Source organism: Microchirus variegatus, assembly GCF_963457635.1.
Source record: "Microchirus variegatus genome assembly, chromosome: 1".
Classification (NCBI taxonomy): domain Eukaryota; kingdom Metazoa; phylum Chordata; class Actinopteri; order Pleuronectiformes; family Soleidae; genus Microchirus; species Microchirus variegatus.
The window spans coordinates 36052300-36072021 of record NC_139802.1 but is presented as its reverse complement, the minus strand read 5'-3'; the positions used below and the strand labels follow the sequence as shown (position 1 = coordinate 36072021).

Below are 19722 nucleotides of genomic sequence, written 5' to 3'. Positions count from 1 at the left end.
CCTCTCTCTGGCACACTTCATCATTCTGCAGGCACTTTTCACTCTTCCTGGGGATGTTAAGAAAGAGGAGGAGACATTTAGTCAGTCAGGTTTTTTGAGAGGAAAGGGTGAGTCAGCATGACAACAGAATAATGAAAACCATCTATGCATTTGTTTCTTTCTAATCCAGTAAATGTGGGTGTAAGGCACATTGAGTCCCTGAGACATCCTCACTCACTGCAGCAGTGAACCTTGGACATGCTTTTATCAGCTTTCTGCCATGAACTCTGTCCACAGTGAACATTTACCCAGTGTGAACTCTTTCTGCATCGGCTGCATTTTTTTTCTCGTGTGTGTGTGTGTGAGGGGGTGACTTTCAGCTGGCACTGCCGTGCTAACAGCAGGCTAGCACATCTGAGATGGAGAAAATAAAGGACTGGACAAAAAAATAGCTGCCATTTATTGCACACAATGAGCTAATGCTGCTAAATAGGGCCGCGGCTCAGTGAGTGAGAAACTCGTCCTTGTGCAGAGCAGGGAAGGATGCTGCATCTGCAGAAACGGTCAACATTCGAGCTAACGGTACAAAAAAAAATACAGCTACAGTCTCGCAACGAGTGACGTCGAGTAAAGCCAAAGAGCTCCAAGTGGAGACAAAGGAGAAATGTACCCACCACACACGAGCAGCGTTGTCTGGACGAAGCTGGAAGGCGATGTTATAGATGTATTTCCCTTTGTCAGCTGTCGCTTCTTTCACACCCTGTAGGACGGAGCCATATTTGACAGCCGGGTCACGTGACACAGAAGAGCGTCTTAAAGGGCCAGTGTAACTTCAGGGTTAAAAAAAAAAAAAAGTGTTTGCACACGCATGTAATCACATAAGAGTTAAAAATTAATTAATACATTCATTTATTTTTCACACACCGCACAAATGTATATACCGTAACAAAAATGGCCATTCTGAGCAAAAAGTTCAAACACCATAAATAATATTAAAAATGTGTATATATATACATATATATCGTGAATTTCGTATACGTGCAGTCACGAAGGATTTGCACTGTTAGATTACAACAATGATAATAATATTCTCCGGTACCGTGTGTCCCCGTAGGGTGGCGGTAGAGCAAGCAAAAGAATCCCAGATGCGCAACGAAGAAGAACGTGCTTGACGACACCAAAGACGACAGCGCGCAGTGACCAATCAGAAGGCAGGAACGAAGATGGCGGAATCAGAGATGACCGTTCGGTAGGCAGACACTAAACTATTTTCAACTGTTGTCTGCTTTGTTTAAATGAATGCTGTTCAAGTAAATGTCAGCACGTAACCATTTCTGCTAAACATGTGTGTTTGAGAAGTCAAAACAACGGCCAATTTCGTATTCGACAGCGTGTATTTTCAAATCATTGCACCACGTTGACTTAGCTTAGCAACTAGCTAGTGGTTGAACATTTGAATGGCTTTTTTTTAAAGCGGCGCAGTGTGTGTCAGCCGCATGTCAACAACAGCGTGTCACCGCTATAGTTTGTCTCCAAATACCTCTGGTTCTCGTATGACTATAAAACTCATGTTAAGCATGTTTTCAAAACATCTCCCAATAAGCTACAGTAGCCTACACTGGCTAGTTGTGACAAAGGAGAAGCTAATTTTATGTTCGATTGCTGCTTTCATGTGCAATGTTGGCTATCGCTTTGTTGAATACATTCCCAACCTTCTCGTAGGAGCTGTCGAGAATTATGGACTATACTGCTGGGAAGGTCTGCTTTAAGAGAACCGGTAAGACTTCTTCCCACCTGTTGTCATGTGCTGTACAGTCACACTCGATGTGTCATTGTGGTTATTATAACCCTCGCCCATTCTGATGCCCATGTCGTCATGGTCATCATACGTCTTCATGCCTAAACGTATGGAAACGTTGCTGTTATGTGCTTGGCTCATTAGATATCTCCGTTAGCAAGCACTTAAACAGTTGTGCATAATAAAGTGGCCTGTGGGTGTAAAGCTAGGAGCGTGCAGTTAGCACAACATTGTTGATGTTAAATCAGACATTAAAATATATTTTTTTATTTTAGGATAGTTGGGAATCATATTCCTTAAAATAATAGAAATCCAAATACTCGTAGTATACATAGACAATGTAATATATTGCACACTTAGAGCATTTTGTTGTTTATGTTATTCAGAAAATGTTTTTTTGTTTGCTTAACAGGCTCAGATTGGAGCAGAGCTTGACAAACACCGGGACAGATTGCATCAAGGACTCAGTTACTACAAGCCACCCAGGTATGATAAACACGTATTACAATCAGTTTATCAAATCTAAATATTATCATACCAATTAATATGCTAATTTACGTAATTACTTGCTGTAGTTCATCGTCTGCTGGGAAAGTGAAGGAGAACAAAGATGTCGCACAAACACTGAAGGATTTTGGTCTGAGGATCAGTAAACTGTTGGTACGAGTTATACATTGCTGATTTATATAAAACATGTGATTCAATGTTTTGATTTTTGGGGAACATTTCATCATTAATTAATGTTACAGGGTCTTGACGAGCAGCAAAGTGTGCAGCTTATACAGTGTTATCTACGGGAGGACTACAGAGGAACCCGAGATTCGTTAAAGGTTATTATTTCAATGTACTTTTATCTGAAATCTTGTCCCTTTTTGTTTTACATGTGAAAATAACCTGTTATAAGGAATCAGAAACTGAATCTATCCGTTGTGTATTTTATTTGAGAGATCTTATAACTTCATTGCATATCATTGTGAACATCTGTGTTTTCACAACAGATATTATTGTGATAGAGAATCCTATGGTGTATAACTGGGTTTTCTGTACAGGTTGTTCTCAAGGATGAGCGACAAAGCCAGACACTGCTACTGAAGGTCAGTGCATAGATCTACGACTTGTAACTTGCTAAGTTCCACTTGTCTCAGCATTGCAATATTTATTCCACTTAATGTGACCTCATATTTTTGTTTGTATTTACAGATAGCAGATTATTACTATGAGGAGCGCACATGTCTGCTCAGATGTGTCCTCCTTCTGCTGACATACTTTCAAGATGAGCGGCATCCGTACAGGGTGAGAGATTTGGGGCACATGAGATGATGAGGAAATATAGCTATTGCGTAATTTTCTTTGAAATTATGTAAATTTTTGTTGTTCCCGAAACATAACTCTTGGTGTGTTTCTCATTTGTCCAGGACGAGTACTTAAACTGTGTCAATAAACTGGAAAAGGACCTTGTGAGCAATTACCGCTCCCAGTTTGAGAACCTCTTCAGTGCAGAAGCACCAACATGGGAGACCCACGGAAACCTCATGGTGACAAAATACATCATATGTTTGTTTCATTCATATTTGACACCAGGGCTGGACTGGTAATCTGGAAACCTGGTCATTTTCCCAGTGGGCCGACGCAACTTGGGGGCCAGTAGACACGGGTCCCATTGTTTAATTTACTCTACTGACACTGGGCCAGCCCAAACATATCTATAACCGTCGCCCGGGTTGTGGGCTGACACGAAAGGCATGTGGCACAGAGGATAATTTGTTAATTTAATAATTATTAATATAATAATAATTTATCTCGCTAGAAATCATCCTCTCTCCCCCTCTGTCTTCAGAGTTTCTTTTGGAACAGACGTAGGGAATACGCTTGTAAAAAGAAGCACAGGGAGGTGTAGAGAAAATGCGGGCCAAAAAAACTGAAGCAGTTAAAGGTGGATGCCCAAAAGTGCTTCATAATAACAGACCTGTTTACTACAGGTGCCAGCAGGAGGAGAGGTGGCTGGCCATAGGAAGGAGCAAGAACATGACAGGGAAGACACCGAAGAAAAGAGACAGGGAGACCATGACAGGGCCAAGGAGGTACAGAATGAGGATAAAATGGAGGAGAGTGCAGAGTTGACGACACGGTGGTAATGTTAGAAAATTGACAGGGACACTCAGAGATGGAGTCAAGCTGTGTGTCGTGTATCCAACTATTACTGTCTTACCAATGATGCCCATGCTGATTTTTTTGGGCCCGTCCAGCCCTGTTTGACACTGTATATGTGATTAACATTTGATTATCACAATTTGTAAAATAATAATTTTTTTGTCTTTCTAGACGGAGAGGCAAGTGTCACGGTGGTTCCTGCAGTGTCTGAGGGAACAGTCTCTGCTGCTGGAGATCATCTTCCTGTATTATGCTTACTTTGAGATGAGCCCATTTGACCTGCTCAGCTTCACAAAGATGTTCAAGGAGCAGGGCTTTGGTTTGCGGCAGACCAATAGACACCTGGTAGACAAAAGCATGGACGCATTGGTTGACCGCATCGGGTAAGAGCCCGGAGGGCTTATGTTTATATATCATACTTGTGCCTAAAGTCAGCAGTGAACTGATTCTCTCATTTGACCCGTCATACCTACTGATATACATGAATGTCAATAACTTACCTGCTGTTACTTAATATCAGGCGATATGTTTGTTGGATTTTTGCTTGTTACTAAATTATTTGTGGTCTTTTAATATGTTTTAATGTTTCTTTGGACTGCAGATATCTGAGCTCTCTCATCCTGGTTGAAGGAATGGACATAGACTTCCTGCACAAGTGTGCTCTGGAAGACAGCATAGACCAGCATCAATTCTCCGGTGCTCCAGATGTTATCAAGGTTGATATGAAGGTTTTAAATTCAGCAGATATAATTGCACTGTCGTTCAACCATTTTATAATATCCACGTATAAATGCCACTCAGTTTGATTAAGCAGTGGTCCCAGCTTATCCGACACATTTTTATTCTGTATTTTAAGAGATTGTACGAGTTCTACAATAGTAGGTGATCTAAAGTTTTTATGTTACATCAACTAATTTGGTGTTCTTAAACTGTCTCAAACAGGAGATGGGCCAGCTGCTGCTCACATTTGGGGACATCCCTCATCATGGGCCAGTGCTACTGGCCTGGGTCCTACTGAGACACACGCTGAGACCAGATGATGCTAGCCCTGTGATCAGGAGGATAGGGAACACTGCTCTGCAGCTCGAGGCATTCAAGTACCTTTCAACCATGCTGAAAGGCCTCGGAGTCTCTGGGAATAATGTAAGAGAACACATGTAGATACACTAAATCAGACATTCACTGTAGTTGAAAGCATAAATACAATATAATATAATTTGTGCCAACCGTAAAGAGTGTAATTCCTGTTAACGCATTGGTTATGCCAAAAATGTCTTCATATAACATACATACATGATAAACATCCATTTGTGTCTTAATACATTCAGTCTTGACTCTGTCTCTTCAGTGCACTGCAAGTACAGCAAAGATGTGCATCTATGGACTTCTGTCATTCATGATCACCTCTTTTGAAGAAGAAAGCCTGCAGGTACATTTTCAGATTTTACATGTCTGTATTTTCACATTCCACATTGTTGCCTTGTGCTGGTAACTTGACTCGATCATACTGAATGTGACAGGCTGACGGTATGGCAACACAGTGCTCCCACCTGATCGATGCTGCTTGTGAAGTCCTCTCTGCTCCCAGTCTGGCTGAAGTCTTCTGGGAAATGGTGAGGAAAGGAAAAACAGTTGACACTCTTTAGATAAAAAATAGGATGCAAAGTAATGGCTGTTGACAATTTGTTTTGTTTATGGAATGTTTAATCTAGAAGCCAAACATGGGATTGGGAATGATCCTGGACAGTGCAGTCGGGATGTTCCCCCATAACATTGGACCACTGTTACAACTTCTAACTGCACTTGTATCAAACAAGTCGTCAGTTAAAAAGGTAGATTTATCACTTTAATATCAACATCTACACATAATACAACTTTGTCCTGAGTGGAAAGTATAACAATCTATGTTTGTGTGCACAGGTCTACATCTTTTTGGATAAGATGTCATTTTACACACAACTTTACAAAAAAAAGCCCAATGACATAATCTCCAAGGATGATGAGACGTTGTGGAGGAGACAAACACCGAAACTCCTCTACCCTCTTGGTTAGTTGTTTTGGTTATTGATATATTTTCCATATTTATATTGCTTTGTTTTATTAAGAATAAAGGTTATTTTAAATGTTCATTCATTTCTGACTTCTCTCATCCATCAGGCACAGGGCAGACTAACCTTTGGCTGCCACAGGGCGTCCTTGGCCAGGTGATGATCGGTAGTGAGGGTTATATGGTGCGCTGGGACCACTCCTACAGCTCCTGGACTCTCTTCACATGTGAGGTGGAGATGCTGCTTCATGTTGTTTCCACTGCAGGTACACAACCCATCTTTCACGTGACTACATGCAGATTCTGCATTTATTTAAAGAACAATGCTGTATTATTCATACTGCCACCAAATTGACCTGTGAATCTGTCCTTGATTCTTTGACCCACTTATTTTAGGCTTTGTATACACAAACAATATTTTTATTGTTTTAAAGAATAGAGCTCAGTTAGACATTCGTTGATGGTTCTTTATTCAGGTATTATAGCGACTTTTATTAACTTTCTCTGCCTTTACTTGTGTCAGATCTTGTAGCTCACTGTGTGCGTGTGAAGCCTATCCTGGATCTGGTGCATAAGCTCATAATCACAGACTGGACTGTGTCGGATTGTCTGCTACCACTCACTTCACGCATCTACATGCTGCTACAGAGGTAAACTAAATTCATAGATCTGAACTGAAGTGTTAATGTGAAGCTCTTGATTTGAAAATCATTTTTTTTATGATTTACTGTCCCATATCAGGTTAACTTCCATCATCAACCCTCCAGTGGATGTGATTGCCTCTTGTGTGAACTGCCTAACTGTTCTGGCTGCAAGGATGCCTGCAAAGGTGAGTGTGCTGGGTGCTTCTAAACAGGAAGTCACATTTACATTTTGAAAGTTATTGTTCTTAAATCCTCTTCACATATTGCTCTTTTGATCTTTAGGTATGGTCCAGTTTGCACCACACTGGTTTCCTCCCCTTTGCCTCCACCCCAGTGAGCAGCTTGGCTCAGTGTGTGAGGTTAGTTGCTGCATAATGTTAATTATGTCTGTTAATTATCCAACTTTTTTTTATTAGTAAAAAAAAGTAAAACATACTGAAAAATGTGGGACTTTATTTACAGTGCTGAGGGAATGAAGGCTGGTAACTACGGCAACTTGTTGGTCCAGATTGAACAGCCCAAGGGGGAGTATGCTGTTACCATCGCCTTCCTTCGTCTCATTACTACCTTGGTCAAGGTAATAACACTTTTACAACTTCTTAGATGCACACCACCGTGAACAGTGTCATTCTATATCAAATAAGGATGTGAATGTTAATGGAATCTAAAACTTCCTCTTTATTTTCCATCTTCAGGGTCAACTTGGCAGCACTCAGAACAAAGGCCTGATCCCCTGTGTGCTTCTGGTGCTAAAGGAAATGTTGCCCACGTACCATAAGTGGCGTTACAACACCTATGGAGTGAGGGAGAGAATAGGTAAAGGCACTGCTTTTTATAGACAAAGTAAAAAAAAAAGAAGATTAAGTTATATTCTGGAAGAAACTGACTGCTCTGTGTTGCTGCAGGTTGTCTTATTTTGGAGCTTATCCATGCCATTCTCAATCTGAGCCCAGAGGGAGAAGATCAGGGCAGGTGAGGAAAACTATTCATTACAGAATTTAGTCATAACTTCAACTCAAAAGTGGGAAATTGTGTGGGGAAAAATGGAAGAATTGTGTTATCTGCAGTATACGTGATATGAGATGGATGTTTGCTGTGTAATAATTTTAAAGCTTCACATAAATATACACAGCTTTAATGAGTGTTCTTATGCTAATTATTTCTGAATTAATTTCTAGATTACAAAGTATTGGACAAAACGCAATGTATCAACATTTTAACTTTTGTTCGATATTATTTGTCCTGTTTAAAAAAGTAATTGTAGTTGTAGCACTTATCAATTTACTGGCAGGCACAAGATTGGTCATGCACTTTGTTGACTTGCTTGTTTCTTTCTGGATGCAGCACTCCCACCCTGCAGTCTCTGTGCATCTACAGCCTGGCAAACACTGAAGCTGGACAGGCTGTGGTCAATATCATGGGAGTTGGAGTGGACACCATAGATGTAGTCCTGGCTGCACAGCCCAGCAGGTACACAGTCTGATGTGTTGATGCCTAGATTCACTTATATATAATAATGAAACTATTCTCTAGACTAATAATCCCTTTTCGTTCTCTGACACCGATCAGCTGTGGCTCTGAGGGTCCTGGTCAGATCCTCATCCAGACGGTCAAACTGGCCTTCTCTGTCACAAACAACGTCATCCGTCTGAAGCCACCATCTGATGTCGTGTCACCTCTGGAGCAGGCCCTGACACAGCACGGTGGTCATGGCAACAACCTCATTGTTGTCCTGGCCAAGTATATTTACCACAAACATGATCCAGCACTGCCTCGCCTTGCTGTCCAACTGCTCAAAAGACTGGCCACAGTAAGCAGTCCTCTGTAACAATACAGAACATGCTTTTTCTACTGTTGACCTGTTAACTGTGTACAGCCGAAAATATTGATTTTAAACCTTATATATCATATGTTAGGTGGCTCCTATGTCGGTGTACGCCTGCCTGGGGAACGACGCAGCAGCCATCCGGGACGCCTTCCTTACTCGGCTGCAGAGCAAAACAGAAGACATGAGGATCAAAGTCATGATCCTTGAGTTTCTCACTGTTGCAGTTGAAACTCAGCCTGGCCTCATTGAGCTTTTCCTCAACCTGGAAGTCAAAGATGGCAGTGAGGGGTCAAAGGTGTGTTGGTTTTGTTAGTCTTGTTTTAGTCTGGATGGGCTGAAATGAAGAAGCTTTTGGAAACAGTGATGCAGTTACATGCACTCAAATGAAAACATAGTAGTTCGGCTGTACCAGTATTCATGTTCCAAAACATTTGTTTTTCTTATCTTACCCTTTCAGGAGTTTCTTCTTGGTGAGTGGAGCTGTCTCCATGTGGTGTTGGAGCTCATTGACTCCAAACAGCAGGGGAAATATTGGTGTCCCCCGCTGCTCCACCGTGCCGCCCTGTCCTTCCTTCTAGCCCTTTGGCAAGATCGTAGAGATAGTGCCATCTCTGTTTTACGTACCAAGTAAGCTCAAATTCTCTTCGACCTAACTATTTTTCAAGATGCTTTGAAAGTGGATATTAGTAAATATATTACTGCTGGATTTTTTTTTTTTAAAACAGAGAAAGATTTTGGGAGAACTTGACGACACCTCTCTTTGGAACCCTCACTCCACCTTCAGACACCACAGAGGTATAACGCTAATTTACTTTTTTACTCATTTTATTATGCAAGTAATTAAATCAATAGCAAATGTGTGAACTCAATAAATGTAATTTTTCACCCCAGCCTTGTGTTCTGGAGACGTGTGCATTTGTGATGAAAATCATCGGCCTGGAGATCTACTATGTTGTCAGGTAATTTCAGTAATTTATAATCATATATTCATCATTACCTCGACTGATGAGGTTATGTTTTATCTGTGCTTCTGTTAGCAACTTCCTGTATGTTCCCAATTTTGCCAAATCAACTTACTGTTAATATGAAACATTTTTCTATAAATCCGTTTAAAATTGTTGGTGCTGGTTTGTAAAACATTGGTGACAGTATTGAAGGCTTGCTATTCTCAGAGTGCACTTGTTTTCATATGCAGCTAACCGTACAGTAACCATATAACATAACCGATGTCTGTTGTGATCGTGTTGTTACAGTGGCTCTTTAGGGCAGTCTCTGAAGGATGGGCTGAAGAAGTTTGCCAATGCGCGACGGTATGAGTACTGGTCCCAGTATGTCAAGTCTCTGGTTTGCCATGGGTCAGAGATGGAGGAAGAAGGCATCTGTTACTTCCAGGAGACTCAGATGTTGATCTCTGCCTGGCGGATGCTGCTAATTCTTTCTACAAGCCATGTATGTAAACTCAATCTACTGCCTATTGTGTTTTAGCTTTACTTAAACATGCTTTGAAGAATAATTTAAATGTTCATTGTGTAAGAATTGGTGACATCGAATGATGAGACTGCAGATTGTAGCAAACGGAGAACTCCTACTCCCTTACTTTTCCCATTGGCATGAGGGAAATACACAGGGCTGCATTATTTTACACTTGTTTTTGTGTATTCTTTTAGTATTCACTATGCCAACTAATAAATATGTGTAAATTGTTGGTGGATCATAGAGAACTCTGCTGCGCTGACAGTATTTTATGTTTTCAGTCTGATGTGATGCAGCTCACAGACGATGCGACCAAGCTGAAGCTTTTCATCGATGTCCTGGATGGAACGAAAGCAGCAGTAAGTTTTCATGCCATGAAATATTTTCTTGGAATTCATAGCTTCTTTTTAGTCACCATTATGTTTTTCATTGTCTCTTAGCTGACGACACCCACATCTGTGTCTTGTCTTCGTCTTGGATCCATGATGGCCACACTTCTACTCATCCTCATCAAACAATGGCGAGGGTGTGTATTCAGCACAGGGAGTCAGTGGTGAACACTGGGAATATTCAGAGCTCATTAAGCCATAATAAACTGTTTCTTGGCTCTTCTTATCTCCAGTGTGGTAGCGACAGCTCCTGACATCCTGTCTCCCCTCTCCCTGATCCTGGAGAGTGTCCTCAAAGCTGATCAGCAGATGATGGAAAGAACAAAAGCCAAAATTTTCTCTGCACTCATTTCTGTGCTGCAGATTCAGGGACTCAACGGTAAGATCCAGACTCTCCAAGACTGACTTCTTTTGTCTGTGTTTGTTTGGCTCACATGTTACAGTTTATAGCACACATTTTTTTTTTTGCCAACAAGGTGGAGATATTTCCCAGCTGCCCCAGCTATTGCTTTCTGTGTGCGAGACTGTGAAAGACGAGGCTTTGGCGATCATTGACAACACTCGCCATATGAACCAAATGGGAGACGCAATGGAGGACGAGGACAGCATGGAGACGGAATCTCCCCGCGGTCCACGAAAAGACCAGAGAGATGGGGTGAGTGAGGAAGGAATGATGGCGTTATTTGGAAAGTATTATTTTTGCACATAACGGGAATACGAACAAAAGTGTACACGTATGCATGAGAGTTTTAGCATGGACTAAAAGGCTATTATTAGTGTTATAAATTTAGATTTATCATTGCATTCTATCTCATGCAACATGTGTATGTAATGCTCAAGCATGTCTTGAATAAACCTGGTGTAATTATTTAAATTTGTTACAGCAGATATTTATTTAAATGAAATAGCAGGATAAAGACAGGATTTAGCAGTAACATTAATTAAGGTTCCACTCCAGTATGAACAGAGCTGTGTTATTGTTCAAGTGTAAAGGTAGATCACGCTGAATACTTGACACCTGTAGAGGATGTCAAAAAAACAACAACAAAAAACTGCATACATATTTTCTGGATGTGTTCCAGTAAAGTAAAATAGAAATAATTATCCTCTATTGTTGTTATAGCATTGCTAAAACAACACATCTAATGGTGGCTTAAGATTTATGCACAGTACTGTATATCAGTATATATTTTATACATTTTTCTACATAAATTACAATGTAGTTCTATGAACATGTACTACATTGCTCGTGAGTCATTATTTTGTGTGCTGATTCCATAGTAAAGTCCTTAGTAAAGTGTGAAATGACTTTAATAAGTAGTAAAGTGTGATATCGGTATCAGCGAGGTCCTCAGATGGTTGTTGACGGTTTTCTCTGTGTGTGTTTATCAGGTGTGCGTGTTAGCTCTGCACCTGGCGAAGGAGCTGTGTCGCACCGACGAGGACGGCGAGCACTGGGTTTCAGTGATGAGGAAGATTCCGGTTCTTCCCTCAGTGCTGAGCGCTGTGGAGCTCAGCCTGCGCTCCAAACACAACCTCTACTTCACCGAGGCTGCACTTCACCTGCTGCTCACACTGGCTCGCACTCCACAGGTTAACACTGTTAACTCTTCTATGGTGATATGTGTTCTTTAATTGTTAAATCAGTAACTAATGTCAATCATTTTTGACTCCAGGGAGCAGCAGCTGTTGCTGGAGCAGGAGTCATTCAGACCATCTGCCTCCCTCTTCTCAGTGTTTATGAAGTTTCTTCCAGTGAAGCGTCACAGGTACAGCTGTCACACTTCTCTGCATGTATGGAACATTACATTGATTTGTGTCATGTGCTTTTTTTTAGCATAACATAACACACGTCATGTCTCTGAGCAGAGTTTTGCCCGCAAGTCCCAGGATTCCGCCTGCTGGCCGGGAGTTTACCGCCTCTGCATGTCTTTGATGGAGAGTCTGCTCAAGACTCTTCGCTACAACTTCATCAATGAAGCTTTGGACTTTGTCGGAGTGCATCAAGAACGCATTCTACAGGTAGGACTGCTAAAGTAATCTTACTGTAAACATTCAGTTTTACTGCCAAGTATCTTTCAAATATGTCAAGAAAGTGTGTTGGTGCATAACAAAGAACCTAAGTTCCAGGATCAGTAACCACAAAGAAAAACAATAACAGTTGTATAATAATGTACAGAGCTCCATCTGGTGACAGGTGAAAGTTATTATTAGTAAGAGACGCATCAAGTCAAATCAGCTGCTCCTCAAAGTGAGTTCTACTGAAACAGTCCAAACTAAACAGTCTGGTATTTCTGGTTTTCAATATAAAGTTGAAAAGAATAATATTAAATTATATGTCAAATAAAACATTGGTAAAATGTATTGTATATACTGTATATAGTGGAGTAAATAAAATAAGACAATAAATATTTACAGCAGACAATATGGACATTTGTGGAGGTATGAAATAACATAAACATAGCAGCATCTCCTACTGTCTGCTGGATTATTTTACCACCAAGGAAAATACATGAACAATATTGAATCATAGGTCAGTCCAATGTCCTCTCTCAAACTGACTGGACATTAGAGCACTTTCAGTTTTACTGTTTTAAACAAGAAACACTTGACTAAAATTAATCAAGTAACCCCATAAATAAATGAGAGGGAACGAACATCTGCTAACGCCACTTAATAGAGAGTCAGAACAGCAGTGCCTCCAGCCATTATCATCAAACTCATTTCTAAATGTCACTGATCTGCGTTTGCTTCTTAAGTCAACTTCAACAGGAACGCAGGAAGTGATTCGTTTTAGAGAAAGACGATAGAGAAACCAAAATTGCTCTCATAAAATAAGAATCTGTAAACGGGTTGGACTATGACTATGACTGAAAACACAAAGAAGTGTCCATGAAGATTTTCAGGAGTGAATTTTACCACTTAAAAACAGTAAATACTTATTGTTCCCATCTACTGCTGTATTCAAATAAATTCTTCCTCAGTCAGGTCTGATAGTTTTGCTTGACAGAGGTTATTTTCAGATGAAGGACACACTGTTATATCGTCTCTGTTCTTGACCAAACCGAGACAAAATAACACAAATCACACATTTAGAAACACATCTTTGTGCTTATGTCAGTGTCTGAACGCGGTGCGAACAGTGCAGAGTCTGGCGTGTTTGGACGAGGCCGACCACACAGTGGGCTTCCTGCTGCAGCTCTCCAGCTTCTGTAAGGAGTGGCAGTTTCATCTTCCCAAACTGCTCCGAGACATTCAGGTACGTCCAGAGAGAAGACTAATAGGAACAAGAGGAACCTGCATCTCCATGAGCACAGTTACACTTTACTTATTTTCTCTCCATCATGCAGGTTAACCTGTGTTATCTGTGTCAGACCTGCACTTACCTGCTCCACAGCAAGAAGATGCTTCACCACTACCTCCAGGTCAGAAACAAGGATGTTGCCTCCATCATTTGATAAAAGCCAGATACATCCATTAGAATGTGTCTCAATTTTTAAACATTAATGTAATTGCTTCACCTGCATTCTTTATTTTCTCAGGCTAAAAATGGAGAGCCGTTGCCGCCTGCTTCTCTCTCCAGAACACAGCGCCCCCCACAGACTCCGTCCAAAGAGGCTCCAGGTGGAGGGGAGAGAAAGGAGGCGGAGCAGAAGGCTCTGTTAGCTGTGCAGTGCAGTCTTCTCAAGATCCTCAGCAAAACCCTGGCCACTCTGCAGCACTTCACTCCAGACTGCTGTCAGATTCTCCTGGACCAGGTCAGACCTCCTGCTCAGTCGAGCTCGATGTTTGTTTGTGTCCTGATTCTCTGCATCTCATTCCTATCTTCAACAAAAAAAAGACTTATATCTGATTGTTGTCCTTTGTTGTGTGTCAGTGTATGGACTTGGCAGAGTACAGGACTCTGTTTGTACTCAGCTTCACGACTCCAGCCTTCGACCCTGATGTGGCTCCTTCATTTGGAACCCTGCTGGCCACCATCAACGTGGCTCTGAGCATGCTGAGCGAGGTACAGGTTCACCGGCTTCTGATTGGTCCTCATAAAATTAATCTGCTGTCAGCTCAGATTTCTAAATTTATTTGTGTGTGTTTACAGATAGAGAAAAAGAAGGAACCAGTTTCTTTGAGCATCATCTCTCTGGCTTCATCAGAGGAGATCCAAGCTCTGAAGTGAGAATCCTGACTTGTTTTTTCCCCTCTCCTCCTGCTTTATGAAGTATTGTTTGAAATGTCTTAACGTGTTTTCTTTTCTTTCTCATTTCAGGTCTTTGCTGATGTTCACGATGGAGAACTGTTTCTACGTCCTCATCTCTCAGGCAGTCCGCTGTCTCAAAGATCCCTCCATCCTTCCTCGCGACAAACAGAGGCTCAAACAGGAGCTCAGCTCTGAACTGGTGAGACATCATAAACTAATCTGTCAAAGTTGTCTTCTGATTTGAAAACTGAAGCCCAGGAAGTAGGATGGAAATAGTAGTTGGCCACTAGGGGGCGTCTACACTGGTCACAAAAGTCAGTTTGAGCAGAGGTCTATGGTGAAATGAGCTTACTTCACACATGATTTGTAATATTCAGTAAACATTTGCCCGTGGAGTTAATGTTTTAGTCCATAGTTTCAGATCTTCTTTGATAAAACATATTACTTTTGTAAATCCCACAGTGGGTGGAGTTAGACTCAGACCTGGGGAATTTAACAATTTCTTAACAGCTGAGCAAATTTGCTCAGTTTAAAAGGTGTAACATCAAGACTAATGTTATAAATATGTTTTGTGTACTTTAGTCAAAATGTTTGACACTTAAAAAATCACCAGAAATATGCATTTATGTTCAATGTAACCAACTCTTCAAGGTTGGTTGCCTTTTTTTTATTTTTTTTATTGTCTCTGCTTTAATTTATGGTACAAACCCCAAAGAAACATTCTATAGTACTTGTCAGTGTGTTGTCTTTGTTTGTGTATCTGTCACACTTGAAGTACTCCCCTACTAAGAGTATACGCACAAGACAACAAATTCCATGACTCCACACTGCTTCCTGACTCCATCAAATTAGACCTTTAGTTGATTGTGACATAGACTGTGTTCAAAGCTAGAAATACAGTTTAACACCAGCCTTATTCGTTTATATTAACAGAATATTCTCTAACGCCTTTGATTTTTCTCTCTGTTGCTTCCAGAGCACTCTCCTCTCCAGTCTGTCCCGACACTTCCGCAGAGGCTCTCCGTCGTCTCCAGCCAGCGGCATCCTCCCCTCCCCTCAGTCGAAACCCTCCACACCAGGCTCCAAGGCGAGCCACGAAGGTCAGGAACCGTTCATCCAGTTTGTTCAAGCCTTTGTCAGACTTGTGCAGAGATAGATTTCAACACACGCTAAGACTCTCAAATGTATATTAAAAAAAAGCGCCAATTTTTGTACCTCCAGTAGCTGAATCTGTTGTTAGGCCCATCATTATCAGATCTGAGAGTGTGTTTATTCTAATATAATCATTGGGGCCAGAATTAAACTGTTTCATTTTGTTAAAACTGAATTTGACTTGACCACAAAGTGTCCATAAAAATTGTCTGCAGACATCTTGGTGATGAAGATCAGTCACTGACTGTAGTACATTTGTCCAAGGCCTAGTTTTATAGGCCACTTTGATACATAATGACCAGATATGTTTCAAGTGCTACTTAAATTAACTAAATGTAACAGAACAGCGCACATGGCGATGCTGTTTTACATTTTCTAATTCTCCTTATTTTCACGAAGTCTTGTTTGTTATTTTCTTATCTGTTTATCTGTACACATTTGAAAGCAGCTGACAAAGTTTGTATTGTTAAATAAATGTTAATAAAAAGGACATTAGTACCACAAATGGGGTTTTCACCGTTGACTTTACTGCACGTAACTCATGACATGGTAGCCGTGAATTGTCCAAAACAAAAGGTTCAAATAAAGTCGGTAATAAAATACATTTTCACGTTCTGAAATCGGCATATAAAATAACAGGAAAAATATTAAAATTTACAAGGCAACTTTTTTTAAAAAGGAAACTTTTACATCTTCAGTACCTAAAATCAGCGGGTTTGTGCAAGTAAAAATACAAAAAAAGGAAGGTGTTGATATCTGGAAAGTAAGGTGACAACGGTTTTACAGCAGGAGAAAAAAAGCCTGACTAACGTTGAGTTGCTACATTTTGCAAAGCTGCAGTGTTGATTCAGCAGATTCAGAAGCTGCTGTGCAAAGAAACATCACTGTTGTGATCCTCTGAGGAGTCGGAGTGTCTGTCTGGAGTCTCTCTGAGAACAGGTCCACTCCTCTGCTCAGGCTGAGGGGGTCTACTGCCCCCTACTGACCATTGACCGGCACCTCCTAAAACACACAACACAGTAACATTAGCCTGCAAAATTCTGATGAGTCCTTACACTTAATTTGGTCTCAGACATGCACAATAATAATTTAAAAAAAAGTGTTGGGGCTGAAAATATTTGTCAAGCTTGTAAAGCTCTCCCAGACCTATGCACGTGACTAATTTATTCCATACCATTTGCCAAACTATAGCCAGGAGGTGGTTAGCTTAGCATAAAGACTGACAGCACAGTGGAGCCGTGCTTCTGCAGAACTGAACATCTTGCGATTCTTAGTTATCAGCAGCAGGAAAAGACCTTGATCTTTCACCTTAACTGTACAAACTGCACTTCCTGTATCGGTTTCAAAGTAAAAGCACTTGTTTGAGTTCACAGAATTAATGTCTTCAAGGCTTTTAATGCGCTGGTCAAATCTCATGCAACCAGAAGACTACGTCCATATTTATAAACAGTCTATATACTGTGTCTGCTTTGGACACAGTATGGAAAGAAAGTTTATCCCACGACAGCTTCATGCAGCATGCATCACTGTCAGAGTCTGCAGCTCAACCACACTAACCTTTGTCTGGTCCTCCAGACAGGCCTTTCAGGCCAAAGAGGGTACAGTAATTTGTCTAGCATTATTTCACAGAGAGGAGGAGGAGAAGAAGAGAAGAGTGACTCACTGAAGGAAAACGATTCACTGGTGGAAACATGAGTGTGACAGCCTGTGAAAACTCACCTCTAAGTTCCCCCTGGCTTTCTTCAACACTCCGTGCGTTAGAGACACTGCAAACAAACAATGGAAATGATTTCCAAAATGCAGATGATATTTGTACTGATCATTTCAGCTTCAGTTCACATTACCGCATGTTAAATTAAAAGCAGTGAATCGTACGCTGATCGATGATGACCCTCTCCATCCCCTCTTTGAGCTGGTTGGTGGTGCGCAGGCGTTTCACGGCTCCGCTCAGCATCCTCTCCTGCTGCGACAGCCGGCTTTTCAGTCTGGCTATCTCGTTTTTCAGCAGCTCGTCCTGACGGTGCAGATCGAGAGGATTGGTAAGTAAAATGATTGTGTCTTTAAATCCTTGACTACATACAGTGTGTGTGTGTGTGTGTGTGTGTCTATTTACCTGCTGGTTGTTTCCAGCGTCTGCTGTTGTGTTTCCAGCTGGCAGAGAGACTCTCCACACCAGTTTGAGCAGTCGACCGGCCTCTTCTAACACCTGCTGCATGGTGTTCATGCTGCAGCACAAGCTCTTCAGATGCTGTTGTTCGATCATCTAAGAAGAACACGGTGACATTAAGGCACAGGTCACACTTCCTGTGTCCACATGTGCTGGGGGTCTGTCTATCAGAAGAGGTGATTTAAGTGACTGAACGTTGCATGGAGCTGATCGACTGTTTTTATTACTTTCACTCCAACCGACCAAAGGTAGAAGTCTGTTCCCGTCTTGTTTTTTCATCTCCATTGATGTTTACTGTTTGCTCATTGTGTAAACTGTTTGTCTATAATACTCTGAGGTGTCTGCCTTACTATGTTAAGTACCTTACAGATCACATGATGTACCTTGTCAGAGTCCTGCTGCCTGAGCGCATGCAGACACTCCTGCAGCTGTGAGTCCATGCTTTGCGACAGCTTTCGACCCTCGGAGATCTGCCTGCGCAGGGCGCCGTAGTCCTCGATCAGGCCCAACACATGGCGGCCGTTACGATTGGCCCACATTCTGTGACCCGGCACCAGGCGAGAAGGAGCAGAGACGCTGTCGCCTGAGCTGCTGCTGACGGAGCCACCGTCTACCTCAGAGAAAACACCATGTTTCTCATCTGGAAACATTGCAGCAGGTATTTTTTAATTAAATTTGTTCAATTTGTGCCATTGCTAATCTGCACAGGTTTGTATTTACAACCACAAGGAAATATCATGTGAACTATGACAGCATGATTTTAGGGAAACTTAATGTTATTACACTCATGAATGAAAATCTACACACAGTTTCAATGTCAATATAACTTTATATATAAATGACGATGTGCAGCCTTACTGAAAGCTGTGATGAGGTTTTCTTACCGTGCAGGACCCTGGTGTGCTCATTGTAAGACTGAGATGAGTGACGAAGATTGTAGCCCTCGTGACCTGGTGACCTGCCCCCTTCATCTGAGACAAATGTGGCAGGTTGCTATGGTTACATGTCTTGTCGATGTGCCACATGTAATCAGTGTGTTGCTTTGTGCAGTGTGTTCACCTGGAGAGGACAGCAGGTAGTTAATGTTGATGGTCTCAGAGCGGTTGTTTCCTCTGAGCAGCTGCTCCTCCAGTCTCTGTCGCAGAGCTGTGTTGGTCTGGATGCTTCTCTCCAGCTGCAGCCTCAGGTGTCTGATCTCTGACAGCAGCTCGCTCAGGTCCACCGAGCCAGAGGAAGGGACAGGAAGTGGCTCCTGGGTCGTCTCGCTGGATTCTGCTTTGAGAAAATCACAGAACATATGCAAAGGTAAACATCATAATTTCAGTTAAAAGCATTTGTTGCTTATACACAGGTGTCATCAGGCAATGATTACAACAGTACCATGTTTATGAGAGTCAATCTTGATCTTTTCATGAACCTGCAGCTCCACTCGCAGTGACTGAAGGAGATGTTGAGAGTCAGAGAGCTGCTGCCTCTGCAGCTTCACCTCACACTGCAACCTGCAAACACACAAAATATCCAGAGAAATGATAAGTTAGTCATCAGGCTAAATATGGACCAACTTAAGTAAATCTTTTTTATAGTGACTATTAATACACCTTACTATGACAGTTTTTTTTAGATGCCTGACTATACTATGACAAGAAAAGCAAGTAAATAAAGCAAGGAAAATCAGTGTCATTATTATTAAAGTTTTATTATGTAAATATTGTTTTTATATATGAAACTTTTATAGGCATATAAAAAACTTTTTATGAAAAACTTAACTATGACAGTTTTTTTATATGCCTTTGTCAAATTTTGAAAAAAACGATGTATTTGATCATTTTTGGACGACATACTGTTATACTATGACGTTTTTGACCATTTTTGGACGACACACTATACTATGACGTTTTT

General features: G+C 41.3%; 2 protein-coding genes across 11 annotated transcripts in view; one reads left to right on the top strand and one right to left on the bottom strand.

Annotated features, from left to right (window-relative positions):
- The first annotated feature begins 1196 nt into the window (after positions 1-1196).
- On the top strand, positions 1197-15708 carry nup188 (nucleoporin 188). The gene is made up of 43 exons (XM_083896507.1): positions 1197-1228; positions 1702-1756; positions 2190-2263; positions 2353-2437; positions 2527-2607; positions 2827-2875; positions 2982-3070; positions 3193-3312; positions 4100-4311; positions 4530-4644; positions 4871-5071; positions 5277-5357; positions 5449-5541; positions 5641-5760; positions 5849-5975; positions 6086-6241; positions 6499-6625; positions 6717-6804; positions 6902-6978; positions 7082-7196; positions 7315-7435; positions 7525-7591; positions 7964-8089; positions 8189-8429; positions 8536-8742; positions 8905-9074; positions 9173-9242; positions 9339-9406; positions 9701-9896; positions 10202-10279; positions 10361-10446; positions 10543-10688; positions 10786-10964; positions 11702-11902; positions 11986-12078; positions 12179-12331; positions 13431-13568; positions 13660-13734; positions 13852-14067; positions 14187-14318; positions 14406-14479; positions 14574-14703; positions 15481-15708. Exons 1-43 carry the CDS (start codon positions 1203-1205, stop codon positions 15658-15660), a joined length of 5238 nt encoding a protein of 1745 aa, XP_083752633.1. The 5' UTR covers positions 1197-1202; the 3' UTR covers positions 15661-15708.
- A 484-nt stretch (positions 15709-16192) lies between these two features.
- cdk5rap2 (CDK5 regulatory subunit associated protein 2) overlaps positions 16193-19722 on the bottom strand; it is a 34785-nt gene continuing 31255 nt past the window's right edge. For 6 of the 10 annotated variants that reach the window (XM_083889028.1, XM_083889031.1, XM_083889035.1 and 3 more), the window contains 9 exons: positions 19204-19322; positions 18883-19098; positions 18708-18794; positions 18207-18463; positions 17770-17919; positions 17532-17670; positions 17376-17422; positions 17214-17268; positions 16193-16658 (listed from right to left, as the gene is read on the bottom strand). In XM_083889028.1, the coding sequence (XP_083745154.1) occupies positions 16513-16658; positions 17214-17268; positions 17376-17422; positions 17532-17670; positions 17770-17919; positions 18207-18463; positions 18708-18794; positions 18883-19098; positions 19204-19322 (1216 nt within the window). In that variant the 3' untranslated portion in view covers positions 16193-16512. Of the gene's footprint in view, positions 16659-17213; positions 17269-17375; positions 17423-17500; positions 17671-17769; positions 17920-18206; positions 18464-18707; positions 18795-18882; positions 19099-19203; positions 19323-19722 lie in introns of all 10 variants that reach the window. The other 4 variants (XM_083889029.1, XM_083889032.1, XM_083889034.1 and 1 more) reach the window with 3 other exon arrangements.

Excerpts from the sequence above, each read along its gene's own strand:
- nup188 (XM_083896507.1), top strand. The coding sequence starts at position 1,203 with ATGGCGGAATCAGAGATGACCGTTCG. Across the intron at positions 1,757-2,189 it reads GGTCTGCTTTAAGAGAACCG|GCTCAGATTGGAGCAGAGCT; the intron begins GTAAGACTTCTT and ends TTTGCTTAACAG. Across the intron at positions 6,242-6,498 it reads TCATGTTGTTTCCACTGCAG|ATCTTGTAGCTCACTGTGTG; the intron begins GTACACAACCCA and ends TACTTGTGTCAG.